Genomic DNA, 26,474 nt, shown 5'->3' with positions numbered 1-26,474 from the left:
CTCTTTCCACATGCTCCATCGCTTTGGACCATTTACTCCTCTATTTAAAATCCTCCTCTCTTCCCCTCATCACCTTGTAACCTCTCCGCCTCACTGGTCTTGTCTCATTCACACATGGATTATATTTGTGCTACTTCTGCCCGTGCCGTTCAGAGCATCTCACTCTCAATAAATGTCATCTGGACTCATCATTGTCCAGCCTCACCTGTCCATCATAGACTTTCTGTATAAATGGACATAGCTAACCCGCCAACAATTATTATATATGTTTTAAGGCTATAAAACCCCTCACCACACACTCACCACACACACCACACACTTAATAGTGACTCAGGTGTATTTCACAGTTCCTCTGATCGTGCCTCTTCGTCCTGGTGTCGCTCTGCTGTAGTGTCGATCCAACATTTGTGTAAATTTGTCTGAACACATTCTGTACTGTACAGGAGACACGGCACGGAGGAGACTGATGGACAATGGTCTACAGTCCCTCAGCCAATCAGGATGGAGAACACAATGCATCCTCACACACTGTAAAAAAGCATGCATAAGTGCACAAAAAAAAAATCCGCGAAACAGTGAGACCACAAAAGGTGAACAGCGATATAGCGAGTGACAACTGTATATGGAATTATTTAGTAAAGAAACAAGGTGAAATACAGTAACTCAAAAAACAGAAGTCAGCAGACTTGTTTTAGATGAATATTGTGATCTAAAATGTGCAAATTATAACATAATGATCCACCGGTGTCAGAGATTATAACTATAGAGACAAAAGCACAATACATCTTCAATCCAGTCTCCATCAAATCCCTCACTGAGTCTCTCTCACTCTGATTGTGCAGGTGTATGTGTGAAAAATCAAGATGGTGGCCCTGTCCCTGAAGATCTGCGTTCGCCAGTGCAACGTGGTGAAGACGATGCAGTTTGAGCCCTCCACACCCGTGTACGACGCCTGTAGGATCATTCGAGAGAGAGTCCCTGAAGCACAGTCTGGACAAGGTTCGTAAAATGAAATATAAGATTTATCTTTTATCATATTAGGGAGTTACTTATAATCCCTCTGTGTGCCAGCCTCAGATTACGGCCTGTTCCTGTCTGACGATGATCCCAGAAAAGGAATCTGGCTGGAGTCTGGAAGAACCCTGGATTACTACATGCTACGGAACGGCGTAAGGATTAAAGATTTTTGCTTCACTGTTTGGTGTGTTTTAAATGAACATGTATCTGGTTTATACAAATCCTGCAGTAGAAGTCGATGAAAACGAGTACATTTGCATTGTTGCAAAGATATTAGCTTTATGTCTTAAATTTTACATTTTGTCTGCACTTTTAAGTCTTTAAACAACAAAAGCCTCCTTGTGAAAATGAGAAGTCATTGTGTCATCATCATATCCTGTATAAAGAAGTGAATTAAGTGAGTGTGACATTATCCACAGCGTTTGGCTGCAGTCAAATGAAAGAAAAAAGAAGGCGCCTGATTTGTCTGTTATTAATGTTCATATCTTGATTTACAGACACAATAGTGAAGTAAAAACCCCAGGATCATGTAGAGCGGGTTAATGTGAAGAGAATGTTAATATGAATATTTAAGACCAAAATAACAAATCTGACAGCAGCAGTTACAGAGAGAGGACACAGTATTTCAATAGAAAGTGAAATGGAGTTATTGGAGCTGGAAGTGTGTCCATGCTCACTTCCTATTTGAAACGCTGGGTTAGCTATGTCCATTTATATATACAATCTATGGTCTGTCTCTGTGTCCAGGATATTTTGGAGTACAAGAAGAAGCAGCGGCCTCAGAAGATCAAAATGCTGGACGGAGCAGTCAAGACCATAATGGTGGACGACTCAAAAACAGTTGGAGAGCTGCTGGTCACCATCTGCAGTAGAATAGGTACTGTCCACGAGCACGCTGATGTCACTAGCAGGGGCGGAGCCAATTATTTTTGTTTGGAGTATTTAAGGGGGCGCTAATGTTTTTAGTGTGTGCTCACTTAACATGTTAACATAGAGCGTTTTAACTACGGAGTGTCCCCCACACCCCCTGACATGTTTGCTTTGCTGTTTTAAATGCAGTTACCCCCTGCAGTGATTTATAAAAGATATTTTACTATAGTCTCATTTTGAAGATCTTTTGATGAAATTGGATGTGCTGTGAAGGTAGGTCAAAAGTCTTTGGGGAGTTATGGGGATGCATTAGCCATTCTAGTGGAGGCTAATGCCCACACAAGCCCCCTCGTGGTACCCCTGGTCACTAGCAAGTTTAAACTTTATAAAGTAGGCTACAGTCTCTGGACATAAATGCACAATTTTCATCAGTCAAACAAAACAAAACAAAAATGTCTGAATGAAGAATGCGTGTGTGTGTTTGGAGCCCTGGGCACAGCTACAGTACACTCTGAGCCAGCCCATGTTTTATTTCCTGAGAAAAGGGCTCAACAATAAGACAAAAGCATTAATCACCATTGTTTCCCTCAAATATCACAGTTTTTGATTTGATATTTTTTAAATTGTAAAGGCCCCACATAATTCATCATTTGGATCATTTCAGTCCTGGAATTGCCCATCTCTACTGAACTAAAGGTAAAAGGTAGATCTGAACTTGAAAACTACCACTTCATGACATCACAAGGTGGAACAGAGCATTTTAAGCTGTAAAGATGTAGACTAATAATAAAGAGTTACTCAAACATATGTTAATGAAACAAAACACAACTCCAGGTCTGTTTTAAGACGAAAACAACATTATAACATGGCTTAAAGCTCACATGAATCTATTTTGTGTAATTTAGGACCTTTAACACAAAAAAATTAATTAAATTTATATTTCTTCCTCAAAACATTCTACTTTTCAGGAATCACCAACTACGAGGAGTACTCCCTGATTCAAGAGATGGTTGACGACAAAAAGGAGGAGGGAACAGGGACCCTGAAGAAGGACAGGACTCTGCTGCTGCGAGATGAACGCAAGATGGAGAAACTGAAGGCCAAGCTGCACACGGACGACGACTGTGAGTGTCCACTGTGGCTTACATCAGGCTGGGGGGTGGTCTACATATATGTCTATTGGTGGAATATTCAGCAGTTACCATGGTGACACAATGCACACACTGCAAACACGGACAAAAAAGTTTTAAGATTGTCTGAAAACTCAAGAGATAAAACACTAAATTAATTTAAACAGCACATTTTCAGGAGCTTGTGATCAGTCCGAGCGTTCATGGTCCTGTTTAGGAGTTTTATTTTACACAGAAAAGTGGGAGTGACTAACTGAAAAACTGTTGGCTAATGCTAGCTAGCTTGTGACTGAAATTTTATGTGTGCTATAGTTCCAACTGAGTCTGCTCAGATTGTGTGAAAAAAAGCTCAGATTAAAGTCAAAGCTTCAGACAAAGCATAGACAGACAGTTAGCTTCACACCCCTGGGGAATGTTGGAAATTATCAATACTAAGGAATAGACTTTATGCTCAGTACTTGATACCAATTTCAATACTGCAATGATAATAAAAAATGCTCAGTAAATAACACAAAATAACAGTATTTTTTCTGTGGTTTTATGCTAGTTCTGCTAAAGATCTTTCTAAAACTGCTCAGAAAAGGTCATATTTTGTCCTGTTCATGTGATTTTTTTTTTTGTATCTAGTTTCAGTATTAGTTTTAGTATCAATCAGTATCTTATTTTCAGTACTATTACAGGATATTGCTCCAGACAGTACTGAGTGAGATTCGTTTTGGCAGCTCTATAGACTGTGTGTTTTGTCAGTGAACTGGTTGGACCACAGCCGCACGTTTCGGGAGCAGGGAGTGGAGGAGAGTGAAACGCTGCTGCTGAGGAGGAAGTTCTTTTACTCGGACCAGAATGTGGACTCCAGAGATCCGGTCCAACTGAACCTGCTCTATGTCCAGGTACCACATGCAAACCCTCTGTGTGCACTACTGAACCTCCTTTAACAGACAAGGGTAAAGCCACCTCCACGGACTGTATAAAGAAGTGAACTAAGTGAGTGTGACGTCACCCACAGTGTTCAGCTCCAGTCAAATGAAGCTCATCGAGGCTAGACCAGTTATAGGGACCAATTTGGAGCAGAGTCCCATATTAGGAATTGTGACTGTGAGTATCATAGCAACCAAAGAGCCAATCCAGAGCGAGGCTGTTGAAGGTAACCACCCTTTCTGCTCGCGCCGCTGGTTTAGCAGAGAGCTAAACCTCTTACTAATACTAACAGGAGCGGCCTCGGTGCCTGATTTGTCTGTTATTAATGTTCATATCTTGAGTTACAGACACATTCATGGATCATGTAGAGCGGGTTAATACGAACATTTTAAGACCAAAATGACGTCTGACACCAGCAGTTACAGAGAGATGAGACACAGTTTTTCAATAGAAAGTGAACTGGATCCAAAGTTGTTGGAGCCGAAAGTGTGCCCATGCTCGCTTCCTATTTGGAATACAGCAGCTAGTGGCTTAGCCATGTCTATTTACCTTTAACAGCCTCTTCCCTGATTGGTTCCTTGGCTGCTATGATACTCGAGGTCATAATTCCAAATATGAGACTCCGCTCCAAATTGGCCCCTATAACTGCTCTAGCCTCGATGAGCTTCATTTGACTGGAGCCGAACGCTGTGGGTGACGTCACACTTACCTAGTCCACTTGTTTATACAGTCTATGCATAATATGGGCCCTTTAACACACCAGGATGATCCCACCCCTTTAATTCAGAAGAAGAGTTGATTTAAAAGCATCAAACAGATGCACAAACTAGTACAGTGTCGCTGATGTAGTGTTATCATGAGCCACTGCAGCTGTTCAAATGGTCCGGAAAGTTCCCCAGTTTCTTTTTAAAGGTGCTTTCCTAGAACAAGTATGACATCATGGAGTTTAACTTCCGTCGTCTCGTCCGTCTCTCCTCTTTTGTTTTCTTTCCCTCTTTTTTCCCCTCCTTTCGGTTCTGGTGTGACATAATCAGGCTGCACCCCACCCTTCATGCTGACACACATATTCAGTTTCCTCTCTCCAAAACAAGCCCCCCCCAACCTCCCCCATCCTCAGAGGGCCTGTGAAAAGTGCACACAATATGAGATAATGTGTGAGACATGTAGCTGTTGGTATTCTAGGGAGGGACATGGAAACAGTTATGAATGAAGTTGTGCTTGTGTCTAAATACTCCTTGTCATGTCTCTGAACAGCCACTCCCACCCTCCTCCATAGTTATTTATTTTATTTATTTAACAGGGACACACAGTCGGACATAGACATACGCAGAACATGCAGCTGATGTGATGCATGTATAGTGTGTAGGTAGTGGTAATACTCTTGTCCCTGGTTAGGATTTTTCTTGCACAAAATGTTTCAAAACAGTTTAAAAGCACAATTCAAGTGTATTTTTATAGCACATAATACAACTTGAGCTGCCCCACGATACATAGGAAAAGAACAATAATATCTTGTATATCCTGTCTAGTGTTAAATGCCAGGGAGAAGAGGAGGGTTTTCAGTCTAGTCTTAAACTGCATTAAAGACTGAGAGGATCTGACAGACAGAGGGTGCTGTTCCATAGTCTGGGTGCTGCCACAGAAAAGGCTCTGTCATCTCTGGTCGTGAGCCTGGTCAGCTGACCTCAGGGCTCTGGGTGGAGTGTATGTCTATGGGCCCCTCAAATAAAGAGGGAGTGCACACATTTAAAGAGGACCTATAGAGTGAACACATTTAAAGAGGACCCATAGAGTGCACACATTTAAAGAGGACCCATAGAGTGCACACATTTAAAGAGGACCCATAGAGTGCACACATTTAAAGAGGACCCATAGAGTGCACACATTTAAAGAGGACCCATAGAGTGCACACATTTAAAGAGGACCCATAGAGTGCACACATTTAAAGAGGACCCATAGAGTGCACACATTTAAAGAGGACCCATAGAGTGCACACATTTAAAGAGGACCCATAGAGTGCACACATTTAAAGAGGACCCATAGAGTGCACACATTTAAAGAGGACCCATAGAGTGCACACATGTACCTGATATGAAACAGGAGCCAGCGCAGCTCCCGTCTCTTTTCTAAATCTTGAAACACATATTTAGAACAGCGCTGTTTCATGTTTCAGACATATAACTCTCTTCAGGATCAACTCACTTGTGTATTCAAAGTACACTAAGTCTTGGTTTGAAATGCGTTTAAGTATAAAACCAACTGAAGCCAATCTGCCAAAACTAAAAATGTCTTTGCATCTCACATTCAGTGGCATTAAAATAAGAACAACTTTATGTAAGACTTTATTTACAGAACACTTTTCATAGATAAAAATCACATAATACTTTTGAGAGAGCAATAATAAAATACAAGGACAAGACAGAAAAGAGATAAACACAACCAAAAGTGTAAATAAAAGTGTCTTGAGGGGCTTTTTCAAAGGGTCTGTGGAGTCATACACAGACAAAGAGTCTGTGTATGGCCACACAAAGAGATGTGTGATATGGCTAAAAATATTTACCGTATTTTCATAGTTTGGCCAGGGGTGCAACTTATACTCAGATGCGACTTAGATAATTACCATTGTATCTCCAGAATATGTCGATAAAAGCTCCTTACCCATAATGTTATCTGCCAGACCGTAGTTATTTTCATTGATAACAAAGTACAATTACATAAAAGTTATTACAAGAAGTTCCATAATTAAACACTAAAATGATACGTATTCATATCCATAACATTATTAAACTATTAGCACCTTCAATAATTATTGTGTTATAATCGTTAATCACAGTTATGTTGGCCATGATAATTGTGACATCAGATTTCAATATTGCTCCTATGGGTAGTGTATAGTCTCATCTTCATCACAGTATTTCTCTTCCTCCATAACACACCAGTAGATGGAGAAACTGCAGTGTGCCTCTTCTCTCCTGTGTACAGCAGTACTCTGGTGATGGTTGTAGTTCACTGTTTGAATGAGGTGTGTCTGATTGGCTAATGCTTCAGCGTCTGCAGCAGCACTCATGCACTGACGCCAATAAAGCCCTCCTCAGAATATGGAGCAGCCGAGCAGTGAAGCGAACGTTACTTTTGACTGGTGCTAATCAGCCGTGAACCTTAAGAATCTTTTGAATGCAAGGTTGACACAGTATGCAGGGACTGTCAATTTCTTTTATGTGCTTTTTCAAATATATTTTATTGGCAGCTTTTACAGAGTAGCTTCTCAAAGTGTAAAGTAGGGCTGGACAGTACCTGTATATCAAACTGAATCAAAACTTGAGTTGGTGCCATTTTTAGACAAAGGCTGGAATGAGTTTACAATGTCCTCTGCAAAGAACATTCTACATTTTATAGAAAAATCTTGTTCTAGTAGTAGTAGTAGTAGTAGTTTAGACCTCTACAAACTTAGTTTATCAGTTCATATTTCAATCTTATCTCAAATGTTGATGCTCTTGCAGTCATTTGCTCTGTCATAAACGCAATACAGTGGTCCCTAGTTTATCGCGGCAGTTAAGCTCTAAAAATGACCCGCAATAGGCAAAATTCACACAGTAGAAAGTGTTTTGCAGCTGTAAAACCCCTCACCACCCAATTTATACACTTTTCTCAGACAGGCATTAACATTTTCTCACATTTCTCTCTTGTTTAATTAGTAGTGACTCTCATGTATTTCACAGTTCCTCTGATCGTATCTTCGTATCTCTTCATCCTGGCGCCGCTCCACTGTAGTGTTGATCGAACGTTTATGTAAATTTGGTTGAACACATTCTGTACTGTATAGGAGACACGGCATGGAGGAGACTGATGGATAATGGTCTACAGTCCCTTAGCCAATCAGGACGCAGAACACAATGCACGTTCATACACTGTAAAGAAAAGCATACAAATCTGCACACAAAAAATCCACTAAACAGCGAGACCGCAAAAGGTGAACCGTGATATAGCGAGGGACTGCTGTTCTTTCCAAATCTTTGTGTAGCCCCAGTGTCAATCCATTTAACGTCACCTCCATATGATTTGTTTCCGTCATATTATCTGGTGGAATGTTCAGCAGTTACCATGGTGACACAATTAGCTAACACCCTCAAAAAAACGTTTTAAGAAAAAGAAAAAAACGCAAAATGTATTTAAACAGCACAATTTCAGGAGCCTGTGAACAATCCGAGCTTTCATGGGCCTGTTTAGGAGTTTGATTTTACACAAAAAGGTGAGAGTGACTCACTGAAAAACTGTTGGCTAATGCTAACTAGCTTGTCACAGTAATGTTATTTCAGAGGGAGTTGTTTAACAGTACAAATCAGCTCACCTGTTGTAGTTCCAACTGTCAGCTCTTTGTTGTCAGATTGTGTTAAAACAAACCTCAGATTAAACTCTAAAGAAGTAACAGAGCTTCAGACAGAGCAGTTTCTACAGTTAGCATCACACCCCCAGAGAATATTGGTGACATCAGCTGCAAAGTATGAACAGGGCTTATGTTGTTTTCTGAAATGGCTATCCAATGAGGAAATATTGTTCTCCACACTTTCCCTCATCTCTCTCCATCTCCTGTCGTCCTCCTCAGGCTCGGGATGACATTCTGAACGGCTCGCACCCGGTCTCGTTCGATAAAGCCTGTGAGTTCGCGGGGATCCAGGCTCAGGTGCAGTTTGGACCTCACATGGAGCACAAACACAAGCCCGGCTTTTTGGAGTGAGTTTCACACCTCTCTTTCCTCCCTCCTGTTTATGCCCTATTTATATTTAGGTGTTTGGCTTCTCTCCTGTCTCCCTCTGTCCAGTAAAAATGACGTAAAGGACCTACAGTATATTATACAAAATGGACTCTGGTTAGCTTTAATCAATGTTCTAATGCTGTTACCTCCTCAAAAATAGACCTGGAGTTGTGCTTTTTTTCATTTGTTGTTTGCGTAAACCTTTATTATTAGTCTGTCTACATCGCCAAAGCTCAAAATGCTCTATTCCATTGTGATATCATGATGTGGTAGTTTTTAAGTTAACATCTAGCTTACCTTTTACCTTTAGTTCAGAAGAGACTGGCAATTCTAGGGCTGAAATTATCCAAATGATTCTAGTGAAGGTGTGTGGATTTTAAAAACACACTGGAGCACTTCATGTATCACCACATGACATCACAACATGGAACAGAGTGTTTTCAGTTTGAGAGAAGAGCTCAGCCTAAATATACAGGGTTTGTGTGTTAAACATGTGTGAATGAAACAAAACACAACTCCAGGTCTGTTTGTGATGAGGACACAACATTATAATGTAGATCAGAAAATAGGGTAATATGGGTCCTTTACAGTTATTTGGTGCTGTATTTGGTGCTGTGTTCATTGCTGTCTTTTATGTTCAGTGCTGTGTTCAATGTTCAGTGCTGTGTTCAGTGTTGTGTTTAGTGCTGTGTTCTGTGTTCATTGCTGTGTTCTGTGTTCAGTGTTGTGTTTAGTGTTGTATTCAGTGCTGTGTTCAGTTCTGTGTTCAGTGTTGTGTTTCATGTTCAGTGCTTTGGTCAGTGCAGTGTTCATTGCTGTATTCAGGGTTCAGTGCTGTGTTCAGTGCTGAGTTCAGTGTTCAGTTCAGTGTTCAGTGCTGTGTGTGGTGTTCAGTGCTCAGTCCTGTGTTCAGTGTTCAGTGCTGTGTTCAGGGTTGTTTTCAGTGTTCAGTGCTGTGTTCAATGTTCAGTGCTGTGTTCTGTGTTCACTGTTGTTTAGTGCTGTGTTCAGTGCTCTATTCAGTGTTCAGTGCTGTGTTCAGTGTCCAGTGCTTTGGTCAGTGCTGTGTTCAGTGCTGTATTCAGTGCCGCATTCATTGCTGTGTTCAGGGTTCAGTGCGGTGTTCAGTGCTGAGTTCAGTTCTGTGTTCTATGTTCAGTACTGTCTTCAGTGTTCAGTGTTGTTTTCAGTGTTCAGTGCTGTGTTCAGTGTTCAGTGCTGTGTTCGATGTTCAGTGCTGGGTTAGTGCTGTCTTCAGTGTTCAGTGCTGTGTTTGGTGCTGTGTTAGTGCTGTCTTTAGTGTTCAGTGCTGTGTTCAGTGATGTTATTGCTGTCTTCAGTGTTCAGTGCTGCTTTCAGTGCTGTGTTCAGTGCTGTTATTGCTGTCTTCAGTGTTCAGTGCTGCTTTCAGTGCTGCTTTCAGTGCTGTGTTCAGTGCTGTTATTGCTGTCTTCAGTGTTCAGTGCTGCGTTCAGTGCTGTGTTCAGTGCTCTATTGTATTCTCTGACCTCATGTCCTGTGCCTCTATAGCCTCAAGGAGTTCCTACCCAAAGAATACATCAAGCAGCGAGGGGCAGAGAAGAAAATATTCCAGGTATGTCCCTGACTGTTTATGTATTTTTATTTTTATTACATTTTCACAATCTTATCGTGTTACTGCTGATTTCTGACCAGGATCATAAATCTTGTGGAGAGATGACAGAGATCGAAGCCAAAGTGAAGTATGTGAAGTTGGCCAGGTCCCTTCCCACATACGGAGTCTCCTTCTTCCTGGTAAAAGTAAGTCCAGTCACTTTGACATAGTGTGTAATGTGGAGGCCTTCAGCTGTTATTCCAAAAGGAGAGATAAACATAGAGGTTTGATAAAGAGTTTTCCAGGATGTGTGGTCTGGTGCGATCATAGACTGTGTAAAGAAGTGGACTAAGTGAGTGTGACGTCACTCACAGTGTTTCCAGTCAAATGAAGCTCATCGAGGCTAGCAGTTCTAGCGGCCAATTTGGAGCAGAGTTCCATATTAGGAATTCTGACCCCGAGTATCATAGTAAGGTAACACCCCTTCCCGCCCACATCTCTGGTCTAGCAGGGAGCGGACATTAGAGGTTAAATGGGGTAGATCGACAAAATAGCGTTTTGAAAGTAGTCGATTAAAGATTACTCAAACATGAATCACTTCAAATACAACTTCAGAGGCTCAATGAGAAAATAAATAAATAAAACGACTAGAACATGGATAAAGATCTGAAAAGTCCAGTTTGAAGAACAGGCCTGATTTCCTGATTTTCATTCAAGATACACAAATATAATTCTAATGACGATTGCATTTTAAGATAGTGACATAGTCTAAGCGTACACATAAACACAGAGTCATAGCTCTTAAGCTGTTTGTAAATGACGCATGTGCTGCTCTGACATCTTATACTCTATGTTATGTTGCAATAGGAAAAAATGAAGGGCAAAAACAAGCTTGTGCCGAGGCTCCTGGGGATCACCAAGGAGTCTGTGCTGAGGGTGGACGAGAAAACCAAAGAGGTGGTGCAGGACTGGCCTCTCACCACCGTCAAGAGATGGGCAGCTTCTCCCAAAAGCTTCACTCTGGTAACATGACTTTAACTATTACACAAATATTATGAAATGTTCTATTATCACAAATGCAGCTATAGAATACAACCAGTTTGTATCGGCTGAAGGCTGAAGGCAAAGCTTTTTAGGGCTGTGCAGTTTATTATTGAGTCAGGATCTGATAAGCTCTGTGCACAAGAGCTCTCGCTGACGTCAGTGTTAGTGTCACTACTTTCGTTTTTTGCAAAGTTGCCCTACAATTAATAAATACACTGCCTGGCCAAAAAAAAAGCCGCTAGCTGGATTTAACTGAGCAAATAGGTATGAGCCTCCTCCAGTTGGTCAGGTCTAGGTTCAGCAACAGTCTGTGCTCAAAGAATGAGGTCAGCTGACACCTGAATATACTGAATGACCAGGTTATTCCATCAGTGGATTTTTTCTTCCCTGATGGCACGAGCATATTCCAAGATGACAATGCCAGGACTCATCAGGCTCAAATTGTGAAAGAGTGGTTCAGGAACATGAGACATCATTTTCACACATGGATTGTCCACCACAGAGTCCAGACCTTAACCCCAGTGAGAATCTTTGGGATGTGCTGGAGAAGACTTTGTGCAGCGTCAGACTCGACCATCATCAATGCAACATCTCAGTGAAAAATTTATGTAATACTGGAATGCACAATTAGGTAGTCTTTACATTAATCAATTTTAATTTAATTGGTTGTTTATTTTTTATATTTTATGCTTTTAATAAACGTTATCCTTAGCTTTGCGTTAGTTAGGTCACTGTGTGTATGTTGGAAAATAGTCATTATGGAAACCGTCTGTATCACACTTTACATCAAAACTCTGCAGTGTTTGATGCTCCAAACGTAATTTTGTTGTTTTCTATGAGAATGATAATAAGAATCTTGAATCTTGAATTAGCCTGATGTTTTTACAGCTAATGCTGTGGCATTAAAAACAAATGGTTTGAAGCAAAGACAGGACTTTTAAATACGAAATGATATATTTTTGAGTGTTAAATGGCAGTAGGAGTACAGTGGTCCCTGGTTTATGGCGGAGGGTTATGTTCTAAATATAATCTGCAATAGGCAAAATCCGTGAAGTAGTCAGCTTTATTTTTTGCAATTATTCTATATCTTTTGCAGCTGTAAAACCCCTCACCACACACTTTATACACTTTTCTCAGACAGGCATTAACATTTTCAAACCATTGTATATTATATCCCTCTTGATGATCGCTTCAAATGTGTTCACGTGCGTCTGCTCCAGAGGCGCCTCTTCATGCAGAGAAACACTTTTAAGTCCAAAGCGTTTCTGAAATTTGTCGGTGCAGAACATTTCATCGACATGGTGGGTGTTGTCGGGGAGAAAACCTGAAAACATACAGCAGTTCAGAGTCACACTGTGATCCAACATTTATGTAAATTTGGCTGAACACATTCACATTCATGAAACATATTATTAAACTCAAATGTATTTTACTATAGAATGGAATCAAAAATTAAGATTAATCTATGTTAAGGAAAGGAAAAATATGGCCCAGCCTCAGTGGTTTGGACTAGAGGTAGTTTGTAAACCACACACCCTTTACACATCTTGTCACTCCTACATTTTCTAACTAAGGATCCGGGATTGTAAGGTAATTTATGAAACCTAATGAAGAAAAACAGCACAGTCCTACAAAGACCCACCATCTTCAAAACACAGACACACTTTTGTTATTCAGACGGTTGAGCTGGAGCATGTCCTCAGACCCGTATGAGACTCCTCTTTCTGACATAAAACAGGATTTTGGGGAATACCAGGAGAGCTACTACTCCGTACAGACCACAGAGGGAGAGCAGATTTCCCAGCTCATCGCCGGATACATCGACATCATCCTTAAAAAGGCAAGTGCACTCTACAATTAAAGTTATTCGAAATATGAATTAAAGCTGCACTGTGTAACTTTTCTGGGATGGGTCCATTGCTTACTTATCTCCAGTGCTGGGAAAAACGAAATAAGTGTAGTCCATCGATGTTCATCTGATCTCCTATCTATTTATTTCAATAGATTATTTTTTCAGACAAAGTGCTAGTTTGTTTCACACCTGACAGTTTTGACTGCTCACTAGCGCCTCAGAGTGGTCACTTGGTGTTGTTGTGACGTGTTCAGTCAGCTGATTTAAACAAGTTTTGGCACCGTCTTCCTACCGGTGGAGCATTGACTGTATATATAAATAGATAGAAACAAACAGGAAGTGATCAGGGGCGCGTTTCCGGCTCCATCGACGACTCTGGCTCTAGTTCACTTTACATTGAAAAAGCATGATACTTGCAGTTGGAATTACAAATATAGAACTTGGCTCCAAATTGGCCCCACAACAGCTCTAGCCTCCATGAACTTCATTTGATTGGAGCCGAACACTGAGGGTGACGTCACTCTCTTTTAGTCCACTTCTTTATAGAGGACGTATATAGGACGTACCGCCATCTGCAGTCCGACTTCTTCAGGACAGTGTCTCAGGTGTGTGAGAGTAAAATGGCCCCCTTGTTGTTTCCATATTTTCCATTACCTCCATAGTCCAGCGCCTTTTTTGTTTGCTCCGGCCCAGTCCAGAATGTGCTTCTCTCTTTTACAATGCTCAGAAATGGCTGTCAGATATTAAAACAAACTAAACCTGGTCTGGAAAAAGAATCTAACAAAATAAATACATGTACCAAAAATACATATTCTGAGTACTTATTTTGAGTAACTGTATTTTGGTACAGTTACTCTTTCATTTGGTGGTATTCAGAGTACAGTTACAGTTACTACTAAAATCAAAGCAATACATGGAGGTACTTCATGTATTGGTGTATAGTATTAATGAGAGAAATATAAATCCCTGCTCTTACAGTGTGAGCGTGTACAATGTTTCCTTCTCCAATTAGACATAAATGAATGTAAAACAAACAGTGCAACACAAATCAAGCTGTTTGTAATTATATTTTAGGCAGGGTTATTTGTACAGCATGATTCACGCACAAAGTAATTCAAAGTGCTTTACAGAATAAGAAAGACATAACAATCAGAAATCAACAAATCAAAACCATAAAAAGTAACATTAATAGAGAAGATGCAGAGTAAAACCCTTTCAGTCACATGCAGATAAACAGAACCGTTTGAGCCTGGATTTAAACATTGTCAAAGTAGAGGCCTGTCTCACATCTTCAGGAAGAATAAACTGCACAAAACTGAAGCACTGATTCCCCCTGTTTAGTCCTGGTTTAGTCCTGGTTTAGGACTAGACCAGGACTAAACCAGGACTAAACCAGAACTAAACGAGGACTAAACCAGGACTAGACCAGGACTAGACCAGGACTACATCAGGAGACTAGTCCCTGAAGTCCTCAGAGTGTGAGATGTTTCATGTGCTCTATCATGTGGGAGATGTTCTTTGGTGCTGGTCCATGGAGAGACTTGTTCACACAGAGCTGCTTTAAACTCTATTCTCTGAGCCACAGGAGCCAGAGACCTGAGCACAGGACACATGTGTGAAGTACTTCCTGGTTCTAGTCAGGACCTGAGCAGCAGTGTTCTGGATGTACTATTCTGTCTTAAGGCTCGTTTGGAGAGGCCAGTGAGCAGGACGTTACAGTAGTCTAATCTACTAGAGACAAATGCATGGATAAGTCTATCCAAGTATGGTTTTGATCATTTTGTATCATTTTTAGATGATTAAAAGCTGCAAATGTTATTGATTTGATGTGGATGTTAAGGTCTGAGAGATATTAAGAAAGTGGACATAGATGTTACCCATTAACACAGAAAGCATTATGATTTTTGTCTGATCATCCACAGAAGCAGAGCAAGGATCGCTTCGGTCTGGATGGAGATGAGGAGGCCACTATGCTCGAAGAATCTGTTTCTCCCAAAAAGTGAGTTTAGTCCCTAACAGCCAACAAACATCCCATCTGTGTCAGCTCAGGAGCCTGGAGTCACTGAGAACTGCTGCTGAGGCGAGGGCATTTTTTGGCTTTGACTCCTGTCCACAGACTATATAAAGAAGTGGACTAAGTGAGTGTGACGTCACCCACAGCGTTCGGCTCCAGTCAAATGAATTTTATCGAGGCTAGCAGTTATAGGGGCCAATTTGGAATTCCGACCACTAGTATCATAGAGCCAAAGAGCCAATCTGGAGCGAGGCTGTTGAAGTTAATAGCCCTTGCCGCCTGCACCACTTGCTTAGCAACACTGTCAATCAAACCTGTTGCTAACGCTAGCGGGAGTGACCTCTGGGAAAGAAGGCGCCTGATTTGTCTGTTATTAATGTTGATTTACAGACACAATAGTGAAATAAAAACCCCAGGATCATGTATGAGTTTTAAGACTAAAATGATGAGTCTGACAGCAGCAGTTACAGAGAGAGAGGACACAGTTTTCAATAGAAAGTGACTGGAGCCGGAAGCCATGTTCTCTTTCAGTTTGGAACACGGTGGCTAGCAGGTTATATATGCAGTCCATGCCCCTGTCTGATACTAGACTCACTTTACATGTCATTGGAGTTAGAGCCTGCAGAAAAAGCACATGCAGTTGTTGAGTTATTTTGGAATCACTGATTTTATGTTTCTATTTCTATCTTGAACAGAACAATACAGTGCTAGTGTTTCTTTCACTTGCTCAAATGATATCTTTCCTTTTGCCCTATTTACTTATACTTTACTTATAATGAGGTCTTTGTATAGCAGATATTTTGGCCAAGAGACATCTAGTGCTCAGGCTTGTGCGACTTAGCCTTGTGTGTGCGTGTGTGTTGTAGGTCAACCATCCTGCAGCAGCAGTTTAACCGTGTGGGTCGGGTGGAGCATGGCTCTGTGGCGCTCCCTGGCATCATCAGCTCTGGCTCTATGGGAGGCTCTGACACCTACAGCATGGGGTCTATGCCCTCTGCCCAGCAGCAGCTCAGCTCAGGTCAACTGCACCGTGCACACATGCCCCCACTGGTAAGGACAGGAATACTCACTCCTGCTGTATTTAATGATTTGGATTCATACACTGCCTGGCCAAAAAAAAAAGTCGCCATCTGGATTTAACTGAGCAAATAGGTATGAGCCTCCTGCAGTTAGTCAGGTCTAGGTTTAGCAACAGTCTGTGCTCAAAGAATGAGGTCAGCTGACACCTGAATATACTGAATGACCAGGTTATTCCATCAATGGATTTTTTCTTCCCTGATGGCATGGACATATTCCAAGATGACAATGCCACGATTCATCAGGCTCAAATTGTGAAAGAGTGGTTCAGGAATGGTTCCATTTTCACACATGGATTGTCCGCCACAGAGTCCAGACCTTAACCCCAGTGAGAATCTTTGGGATGTGCTGGAGAAGCTTTGTGCAGCGTCAGACTCGACCATCATCAATGCAACATCTCAGTGAAAAATTGAATGCAGTACTGGATGGAAATAAATCTTGTGACGTTGCAGAAGCGAAATCGAAACAATGCCACAGTGAATGTGTGACGTAATCAAAGCTAAAGGCAGAACAACCAAACCAGGCAGTGGCCAGGCAGTGTATTTTAGCCATTTGATTTTTGAAATATGTTTTTCATGTCTTTTCAAGTTAGTATATTATGTAATTATAATTGTATTGTCATGATAAGTAAAAGTAATGACACTAAAGGGGTTTTTCCTTCATTAAAAGTCAAATTCTTAACCTATGTCTGAATGTGCAGCATAGCCCTGAAACATAACATACATGTAATTAAATCCAGGCATGAAGTGTGCCTCTGAGGACTCAGAGAGGCCCCCTAGAGGGCCCCCTAGAGTTCCTTTGTGATTATGTCACTAGAGCTGCGGGGTCACTGCTCCATCACTGGATTGTTTTCCTTTGAGTTTTTAACTTTGCTGTTACTCTCTTTATATGGCTTTGATAAGACGAGACAAGAGATCAGTGTTTGACCCTTTTCCATGCGTTCTCAGAGCCAGGCGCAGCAGGCCCTGATGGGGACCATAAGCAGCAGTCTACGCGCCGTGCAGCAGGCTCAGGGAGACCTGGGACACATGGAGCCTCTGCCTCCTCTGGGACACGACCTGGTCAGCTCACTCTGCTTCTTCAAACAGCCACATTCACTGTACTTGTAGAACAGGGATACAGCCATAACAGTAACAGCTCAGAATCTATAGGCTGTAACTGTATGTTTAGTTGTAAGATCATGAAATATTGAAATATTTTGATCCATAGGGAACTCAGGAGGACAAACCTTTTATCTACATATGTATGACTAGGAAAACCTTTAGCTGCATGGTAGTATAGCTGCAGTTACTTTGCAGATACTTTGCTATGGCATCACACTGGGGGCGTTCCACATTCATCTCTGTGGTGGAATCTTCAGTAGTTACCACGGAGACACATTAGTAAACATTGTCAAAAGGTTTTAAAATAATCTGAAAACGCAAGTATAAAACACAAAATTTATTTAAACAGCATGTTTCAGGAGCCTGTGATCAATCCGAGTGATTATGGTCCTGTTTAGGAGTTTGATTTTATGCAAAAACGTCAGAGTGACTCACTGAAAAACAGTTGGCTAATGCTAGCTAGCTAGGGAGTTCTTTATGGTCACATTGTGTTAAAATAAAGCTTTGATTAAAGTGTAATTTGAGTAACAGAGCTTCAGACACAGCAGTGCCTCTAGTTAGCATCACACCTCCAGAGAATGTTGATGACATTGTAGTGTAGTAGTAGCAGTAGTAGTTATTGTTGTTGTGCAAGTATAGCTGCATAGTTGTGCTGAAGCTCCTCTTCTTCACAGGCCTCCAGGGTTTGGGTCCAGAACAAAGTAGACGAGTCCAAACATGAGATCCACTCCCAGGTGGACGCCATCACAGCTGGAACAGCGTCTGTGGTCAACCTGACCGCAGGTACCAGCCCTGACCACACACACTGACCGACTCTTCACACTCATGTGATATCACAGGAACTGGTTGTTCTGGTTGTTTTCCAGGTGGGTGGAGGGTTGTAGTTCAAGTATCTTGGGGTCTTGTTCACGAGTGAGTGAAGAATGGAGCGTGAGATTGACAGGTGGATCGGTGCAGCGTCTGCAGTGATGCGGTCGCTATATCTGTCTGTTGCGGTAAAGAAGGAGCTGAGCCGAAAGACAAAGCTCTCGATTTACCGGTCAATCTACGCTCCTGTCCTCACCTATGGTCATGAGCTGTGGGTAATGACCGAAAGGACAAGATCACAGATACAAGCGGCCAAAATTAGTTTCCTTCACAAGGTGGCTGGGCGCACCCTTACAGATAGAGTGAGGAGCTCAGTCACACAGGAGGAGCTCAGAGTAGAGATGCTGCTCCTTCACGTCAAGAGCAGCTGAGGTGGCTCCCTAGGGAAGTGTGTTGAACTGTACATTAACAAAGTGTTATGAAAAAAATCAGGAGATCCAAACAGATCTGGAAAGAAATATGAAATATAAACAGTGTTATAGACAGGACAAGACCCTGTCTCTTAGCCCATATTACACAGTTTCTCTGTTCTAATGTTATTTCCTCATCACAAACAGACCTGGAGTTGTGTTTTGTTTCATTCACACATGTTTAACACACAAATCCTGCATATTTAGGCTGAGTTCTTCTTTCAAACAAAATACTCTCTGTTCCACTTCCTCTTTTCCATATACCTTCACTAGAATCGTGTGGATAATTTCAGCTCTAGAAATACCAATCTCTATTCAATTCAATTCAATTCATTTTATTTTTGTAACGCCCAAAATCACAACAACAGTTGTCTTGAAGGGCGTTCATGTTTTGGTTGATGGGGGAAACCGGAGTACCCGGAGGAAACCCATCCAGACACTGGGAGAAACATGAAAAACTCCACACAGAAAGGCCTGGGCGACCCGGGGATCGAACCAAACCCTCTTGCTGTGAGGCATGAGTGTTGCCACTCAGCCACTGTGCTCTACTGAACAAAATATAAAAGGTAGATGCTAACTTGAAAACTACCACTTCATGACATCACAAGGTGGAACGGAGCATTTTGAGCTTTGGAGATGTAGACAGACTAATAATAAAGGGTTATTCAAGCATGTGTGAATGAAATAAAACACAACTCCAGGTCTGTTTTTGTGGAGTGGCTTAAAGCTCATGAGAGTCAATTTTGCGTAATACAGGACCTTTAAGATGTCGCATGATGAAACTGCCACAAGATGGTGTCATGTGGACCCTACATTTGGTCTATAAATACACAGACACACACATACATGTATACATCTCGTCATTCTTGTGGGAGTTGTCTCTTGTCCCGCCCCTCATGAGCCTGTTGTCCTGTTCAGGTGAGCCCTCAGACACAGACTACACGGCGGTGGGCTGCGCTATCACGACCATCTCCTCCAACCTGAGTGAGATGTCCAGAGGGGTGCGTCTACTGGCCGCTCTGCTGGACGAGCCTGTGGGCAGTGGGCACAAGTTAATGGCTGCGGCCCGGATGCTGTCGGCCGCTGTGTCCGACCTGCTCCGCTCTGTGGAGCCGGCCGCTGCACAGGTCAGAACTTAAAGCTTTGGTCATTTTTTCTGATGCTTTCTTTTGTGGTGCAGGCTGCAAAAATAGATATCTACCACTCACAGCGTTCGGCTTCAGTCAAATGAAGTTCATCGAGGCTAGCAGTTATAGGGGAGTATGGAGCCAGGTTCCATATGTGGAATTCTGACTGAAATATCATAGCAACCAAAGAGTAAACCCCACCCACACCGCTGGTTTGGCAGGGAGTGTGAGCTTAGCAACGATGTCAATCAAACAAACGCTAGTGGGAGTGACCTCGGCGAAAGTGGGCGCCTGATTTGTCTGTTATTAATGTTCATATCTTGATTTACATAGAAAATAACTAAATAAAAACCCCAGGATCATGTAGAGCGGGTTAATACGAACATTTAAGACCAAAATGACAAGTCTGACAGCAGCAGTTACAGAGAGAGTGGTCCCTGATTTATCACAGGGGGTACGTTCTAAAAATAACTCGCAATAGTCAACATCCGCGAAGTTGTCAGCTTTATTTTTTAGAATTATTATGTATGTTTTAAGGCTCTAAAACCCATCACCACACACTTTATACACTTTTCTCAGACAGGCATTAACATTTTATCACATTTCTGTCTTGATTAATTAATTAGTAATGACTCGCATGTACTTCACAGTTCCTCTGACCGTGCCTCTTCGTCCTGGCGTCTCTCCGCTTTAGTGTCGATCCAACATTTGTGTAAATTTGGTTGAACACATTCTGTACTGTACAGGAGACACGGCACGGAGGAGACTGATGGACAATGGTCTACAGTCCCTTAGCCAATCAGGACGCAGAACACAATGCATGTTCAGATAGTGTAAAAAAGCATGCAAAAGTGCACTAAAAAAATCTGCGAATGGTGAACCACGATATAGCGAGGGACAAGTGTAATCACATCCTAATGTTGCATCGTGGAGTCATTTTTGCTATGTGCTGTGAGCTGATGTTAAAGGGCCCATATTGTGCTATTTTCTGATCTCTGTTCTAATGTTGTTTCCTCATCACAAACAGACCTGAAGTTGTGTTTTGTCTCATTCACACATGTTTAACACACAAATCTTGCAAGAAGAACAGTGTTTTCTGTTCTTCTCTCAAACAGAAAACACTCTGTCCCACCTTGTGATGTCATGGGGTAATATTTTCAGCTTTGAGGATACTGAAAGCCCAATAATGCATTATTACTCAAACATGTGTGAATGAAACAAAACACAATTCCAGGTCTGTTTTTGAGGAGGGAATAGCATTAGAACATGACTTGACGCTCAGAAGAGTCCATTTTGTGTAATATGTTGTGTGATTTCAGCCCAGACAGAATGTACTGACCGCAGCAGGAGGCATTGGTCAGGCCAGCGGGGACCTGCTCCGACACATGGGGGAGGGCGAGACGGACGACAAGTTCCAGGTGATTCTATCTCTCTCTCTCTTTATCCATTTATCGTCTTCTGCTTTGACCTGTTAGGCAAGGCAAGTTTATTTGTACAGCACAACACATACACAAAGTAATTCAAAGTGCTTTACAGAATAAGAAAGACATTAAAATCACAATATAATAAATCAAAACATAATTAATCATCATAAAAGTAACATTAAAAGAGAAGAGGCAGAATAAAACCCTTTCAGTCATATGCAGGTAAACAGAACAGTTTGAGTCTGGCTTTACACATTGTCAAAGTAGAGGCCTGTCTCACATCTTCAGGAAGACTCTTCCAGGTTTTAGCTGCACAAAACTCAAATGATGATTCAACATGTTTAGTCCTGACTCTGGGCACCAGCAGAAGGCCAGCACTAAACCAGGACTAATTCAGGACTAAACCAGGCTACATCTGGAATCCAGCAGGAGACAGTTCCCTGAAGTCCTCAGAGTGTGAGATGGTTCATGTGGCTCTACCATGTGGGAGATGTTCTTTGGTGCTGTTTCATGGAGAGACTTGTTCACAAGCAGAGCTGCTTTAAAGTCTATTCTCTGAGACACAGGAGCCAGTGCAGAGACCTGAGCACTGTAAGAATTTTCTATGGAGTTTGATCTGGTACACGTCGACATAGAAAACCCTTCATCATTCACACTACATTTTGAGGTTTTTAATGCAGTCCTTGTAACCTTCAGTGCACCTTGCACCTCTCGTTGTGTTAAATCCCTTGTGGAGGCCTGTGATGTGTTCTATGGAGATGATTTTTCTCCTGACCTTGAGCTAATTCTGTCCTCGTGCTGATGACAATATTACCCTAAAGGCAACACTTCTATATTATTACTATTCTGTTGAGATGGAAATGGATCTGCAAATGGATCAGTCCTGGACACTTCCACAGTGGCTGTTTACGGGACTGGATCTCCCATTTTCCAATTGGGTCTTTTGGAGGAGGGTCTAAGGACAAGGGGTACTATTTGCTCTATTTGCTTGTCGTGTGAATTGCCAATCTGCTGCTTTTATTGAGTGATTCTGTTACAGTTCTTTAATTGTATTTATTTATCAATCTTTATTTATACAGGGAGACTCAATGAGAACTTGAAGATGCTCATCGGGACAAAGACTTTTTCATGGGTGCCCTGTTTAAAATACAGAAAAAATAAACGCAAATAATTATAAAAGACCATTTAAAACATTCAAAGCAGGAGCAGGTGTGATCTTGTATTAAGTCTTCAGCACTTCAACAGTAGTTCTTGGTCTGTAGGTGTTTGGAATAAATGAATTCAAAATGGCAGCTGATTTGACTTTTTTTGCAGGCATTATTAAAGGTGCACTATGTAACTTTTCAGCTTGTCTCCATGGAGATGTTACTGCTTTTGCCTTGACCTTGACCTGGCCTGTGGGATTCACGTGGTTGTCTTCATTGAAACAGAGTTTAATGCCAAATTTTCAAACATTTAAGGCATTAAGAGCAGTACTACCTCCATGGAGACAAGTAGGTGGTGTTCCCTCCACCAGAAAAGTTACATAGTATACCTTTAAAGGGCCCATATGATGCTGTTTTCTGATCTGTTCTAATATTGTTTCCTCATCACAAACAGACCTGGAGTTGTGTTTTGTTTCATTCACACATGTTTAACACACAAACCTGCATATTTAGGCTGAGTTCTTCTCTCAAACTGAAAACACTCTGTTCCACCTTGTGATGTCATAATGTGGTAATACAGGAAGTGCTCCACTGTGTTTTTAAACTCCATACACCTTCACTAGAATCATTTGGATATTTTCAGCCTTGGAATCTCTGCTGAGGTACCAAAGGTAAAAGGAGCTGTTAACTTGAAAACTACCACTTCATGACATCACATTTTGAGCTTTGGACATGTAGACAGACTAATAATAAAGTGTTACTCAAACATGTCTGAATGAAACAAAACACAAGTCCAGGTCTGTTGTTGGAGGTAACAACATTATAACATGGATGAAAGCTCACAAGAGTCAGTTTTGTGTAATACGGGACCTTTAAGTAAATCTACACAGAACACAAAAACAAAGACGTAGAGAAGTCAAAGCTTGAATGTAGGGCCTTTAAACAGTCACTTCCTCTTTCAGATGTGTGCAGGGATGTAACGTTGATCTGTATGTTGCAGGACACTCTGATGAATTTGGCCAAAGCGGTGGCTAATGCGGCGGCCATGTTGGTGCTGAAGGCCAAGAACGTGGCTCAGGTGGCAGAAGACACAGTGCTGCAGAACCGGGTCATCACCGCAGCAACTCAATGCGCGCTGTCCACGTCACAGCTGGTGGCCTGCACAAAGGTAACACTCCTGCACTGTCATACTCTGACATGAGACAGCGTGAGCCAGAAACGAGCCAGTGTGAGTCTAAGACAAGACAGTGCAAGCCAGAGACGAGCCAGTCCGAGCCAGAGATGAGCCCAGAGATGAGCCAGTGCGAGCCTGAGACGAGCCAGTATGAGCCAGATTCAATGTAAACACCAGAGTTTTGAATGATCATTTTTGTCAGAACATCAAGGATAGGGAAGTAACAAAAACCAAGATGTTAAAATGGTATGAATAAAGTTGGAAAAGTAAAAGGTAGTAAAGTAACAAATGTGGTCTAAAATATTTACGCAAATGTATAAAAGAACCTAAACTAAGAAAACAAAAATAACAGGTTTAACAGATAAAAAGTTTCATCACGTAGGTCTCTTAAGAATGACAGAATAAGGGACGCATAACACAATACCAAACGAGTGTCCCAAAACAAACACGTGTCACATAAACCTCAAATAGAATCAAGTGACAAAACAACAAGAGGCACAAAAACAGAGACAAATGAGTGCCAAACAACAAAATGAGACGCAGATAAAATGGCCGACTGGACACAAAGACCAGCAGCCCCAATAGGTGTGTTGAATCCCCCTAAATATGGAGGCGGCTGCAGGGGAGACACAGGATTGGCCAGGTGGGAAAATGGTCCTCCAATCAGCAGTGAGGGCTCACACAGCCAGGATTACATGGGGAAAGGGGACAGGTTCAGTCACACACACAAAACATAGGACAAAATACTAAAAAGGGAAAGAGCATAAGGCCTGGGGCTGTAACAACGTCCACCACTAATTGTATAATTCACAACCTATATAGAAGTGAAGTTGTACGTGAATGCATCCAGCTGGATTTAAAGAGAGGGTATTATGCAAAATTGATTGTTTTTTAGCTTTCTCCCATGTTCTAACACTGTTCCCTCAACAAAAACATGCCTGAAGAGGTTTGAGATGTCATCCATTTATGTTTGATTAATCTAGTGATCTCTCCTGGGCCCTATTCGTGTGTCTGGGTATACTGGTGTGTGAATGTGTGTGTGAACGGGCGAGTATTCCTTGGTGTAAAGTGCTTTGAGTGTCTTGGAGGTGAAAAAGAGCTGTATGAAATGCGCCCATGTTTTCTCTCTGTGCAGGTGGTGAGTCCCACCATCAGCTCCCCGGTGTGCCAGGAGCAGCTGGTGGAGGCGGGGAAGTTGGTGGAGCGATCTGTGGAGACCTGCGTGAAATGGTGCCGTTCGGCCAACGACGACCCAGAGCTGCTCAAACAGGTGGGAGGGGCAGCCGCGGTGGTCAGTCAGGCCCTTAGTGACCTACTACACCATGTACGCCACTATGCCAGCTGTGGAGAGCCAATCGGGCGCTACGACCAGGCTACAGACACGATCATGAACGTGACGGAGAATATCTTTACTTCCATGGGGGATGCTGGTGAGAAAAAATGCTTGATCTATACGGCTACTTTAGTGTTATTTATTAATTTATTTATTTCATTTTCAGTAGGACAGTTTACATTAATAAGCATTATTTAAAATCAGCCCTACTGTTCTTGTGTTTGCTCTATAGTTAAAATCCATGACACCTGTAGATCGTTATGTTATAATTTGGAAATTATAAATTGCAATATTCATCTAAAATGACTTAATAAAGAAACAAGTGCACTGACTTTAACGTTAGAAAACTGCGGTGTCCAATGGGAGCTTTTCATTTGTACCAAAATGATGACGCGACGCTGCCAAATACTACGAGTATCACCGATTAAGAAAATAAAACTTGAGAAGGAAGTGCATACATCACAATGGGCGTGTACGTCTCAGTGGGTGTGTCACAGTGGGCGTGTCACAGTGGGCACGTATGTTGCAGTGGGCGTGTACGTCACAGTAGGTGTGTCATAGTGGGCATGTCACAGTGGGCGAGTACATCTCAGTGAGCATGTACCAGTGGAGATTATACATGGGTACATTGACAAAATGACATCTTGAAAATAAGAGATTAAAGATTATTCAAACACAAATCACTCCAAAAAAAACTTTGAGAGGGTAAAAGCTCTGAAAAGTCCAGTTGGAAGAATTAGTCTGATTTAAGTGAAAGATTTTGTGGGTAGGAAACATCAGTGCAGACTCACAGCTTGGTCTCTCCTGGTTTCTTTTCAAATGCAGCAGAAATCTAGTGCCTTCCTCACCAATTATTTAACTCCCTCAAGCCAGCCTGAGACCAGTGCATACATCTAAATGCGTTAGATATATTATCCCAAATATCTCTGTATTGATACTTTGCAGTGACATCACATTGGGGGTGTTCTGCATATATCTCTATGGTGGAATGTAGCAGTTACCATGGTGACACAATGGACGCATTATCAAAAAGAGCCAAAAAGTTTTAAGATAACAAACTCCTAAACTCCTGTTTAGGAGCTTGATTTTACACAAAAAGGTGAGAGTGACTAACTGAAAAACTATTGGCTAATGCTAGCTAGCTTGTGACTGTAATGTTATTCGAGAGGGACTAAACACAAAAGCACAAATCAGGTCACCTGTTGGAGTTCCAGCAAAGTCATCTTTTTTGGTCAGATTGTATTTAAACAGAGCTCAGATTAAAGTCTAACTTGAGTAACAGAGCTGTTGACAGAGTAGTGCCTACAGTTAGCATCAAACCCCCAGAGAATGTTGACGACATCAGCAGCTAATTATCAATATCATCAAGAACAACTTTACCATTTTTTTCACTTTCTGTCCCACTTTATCTCTTGAGCCTGTTCTTCCTCCACCCTTCTGAAGTCTAACATTCCTTACATAAACTGCCTTGTTGCTTTTGACACAACAGATAGCTGTCGGTCACATTTTAACTACAAGGGCTGACACAGACACAACTCACATAAAATGAAATGAGTTCCTCTTGACTTGTGAGGCTAACAGCAGTTGAGAACAGTGTCACTTTTATAATCCCAAACTTTAATATTTTTCAGGAAATATCTTAG

General features: G+C 41.7%; 1 protein-coding gene across 1 annotated transcript in view; it reads left to right on the top strand.

Annotated features, from left to right (window-relative positions):
* The first annotated feature begins 863 nt into the window (after positions 1 to 863).
* The window catches only part of tln2b (talin 2b), a 76,965-nt gene continuing 51,354 nt past the window's right edge, over positions 864 to 26,474 (top strand). Inside the window, exons 1-18 of the mRNA XM_055222527.1 lie at positions 864 to 999; positions 1,072 to 1,169; positions 1,765 to 1,894; positions 2,856 to 3,011; positions 3,765 to 3,907; positions 8,539 to 8,666; positions 10,219 to 10,282; positions 10,363 to 10,467; positions 11,129 to 11,284; positions 13,044 to 13,145; positions 15,080 to 15,156; positions 16,038 to 16,221; positions 17,196 to 17,309; positions 18,026 to 18,134; positions 19,547 to 19,755; positions 21,075 to 21,173; positions 23,325 to 23,492; positions 24,634 to 24,928. Of these exons, the coding sequence (XP_055078502.1) occupies positions 864 to 999; positions 1,072 to 1,169; positions 1,765 to 1,894; positions 2,856 to 3,011; positions 3,765 to 3,907; positions 8,539 to 8,666; positions 10,219 to 10,282; positions 10,363 to 10,467; positions 11,129 to 11,284; positions 13,044 to 13,145; positions 15,080 to 15,156; positions 16,038 to 16,221; positions 17,196 to 17,309; positions 18,026 to 18,134; positions 19,547 to 19,755; positions 21,075 to 21,173; positions 23,325 to 23,492; positions 24,634 to 24,928 (2,473 nt within the window). The remainder of the gene's footprint in view (positions 1,000 to 1,071; positions 1,170 to 1,764; positions 1,895 to 2,855; positions 3,012 to 3,764; positions 3,908 to 8,538; positions 8,667 to 10,218; positions 10,283 to 10,362; positions 10,468 to 11,128; positions 11,285 to 13,043; positions 13,146 to 15,079; positions 15,157 to 16,037; positions 16,222 to 17,195; positions 17,310 to 18,025; positions 18,135 to 19,546; positions 19,756 to 21,074; positions 21,174 to 23,324; positions 23,493 to 24,633; positions 24,929 to 26,474) is intronic.

This window comes from Periophthalmus magnuspinnatus, chromosome 6, assembly GCF_009829125.3.
Source record: "Periophthalmus magnuspinnatus isolate fPerMag1 chromosome 6, fPerMag1.2.pri, whole genome shotgun sequence".
NCBI classification, from domain to species: domain Eukaryota; kingdom Metazoa; phylum Chordata; class Actinopteri; order Gobiiformes; family Gobiidae; genus Periophthalmus; species Periophthalmus magnuspinnatus.
The sequence above is the reverse complement of the archived record's forward strand: the minus strand, read 5'-3'. Positions and strand labels throughout refer to the sequence as shown.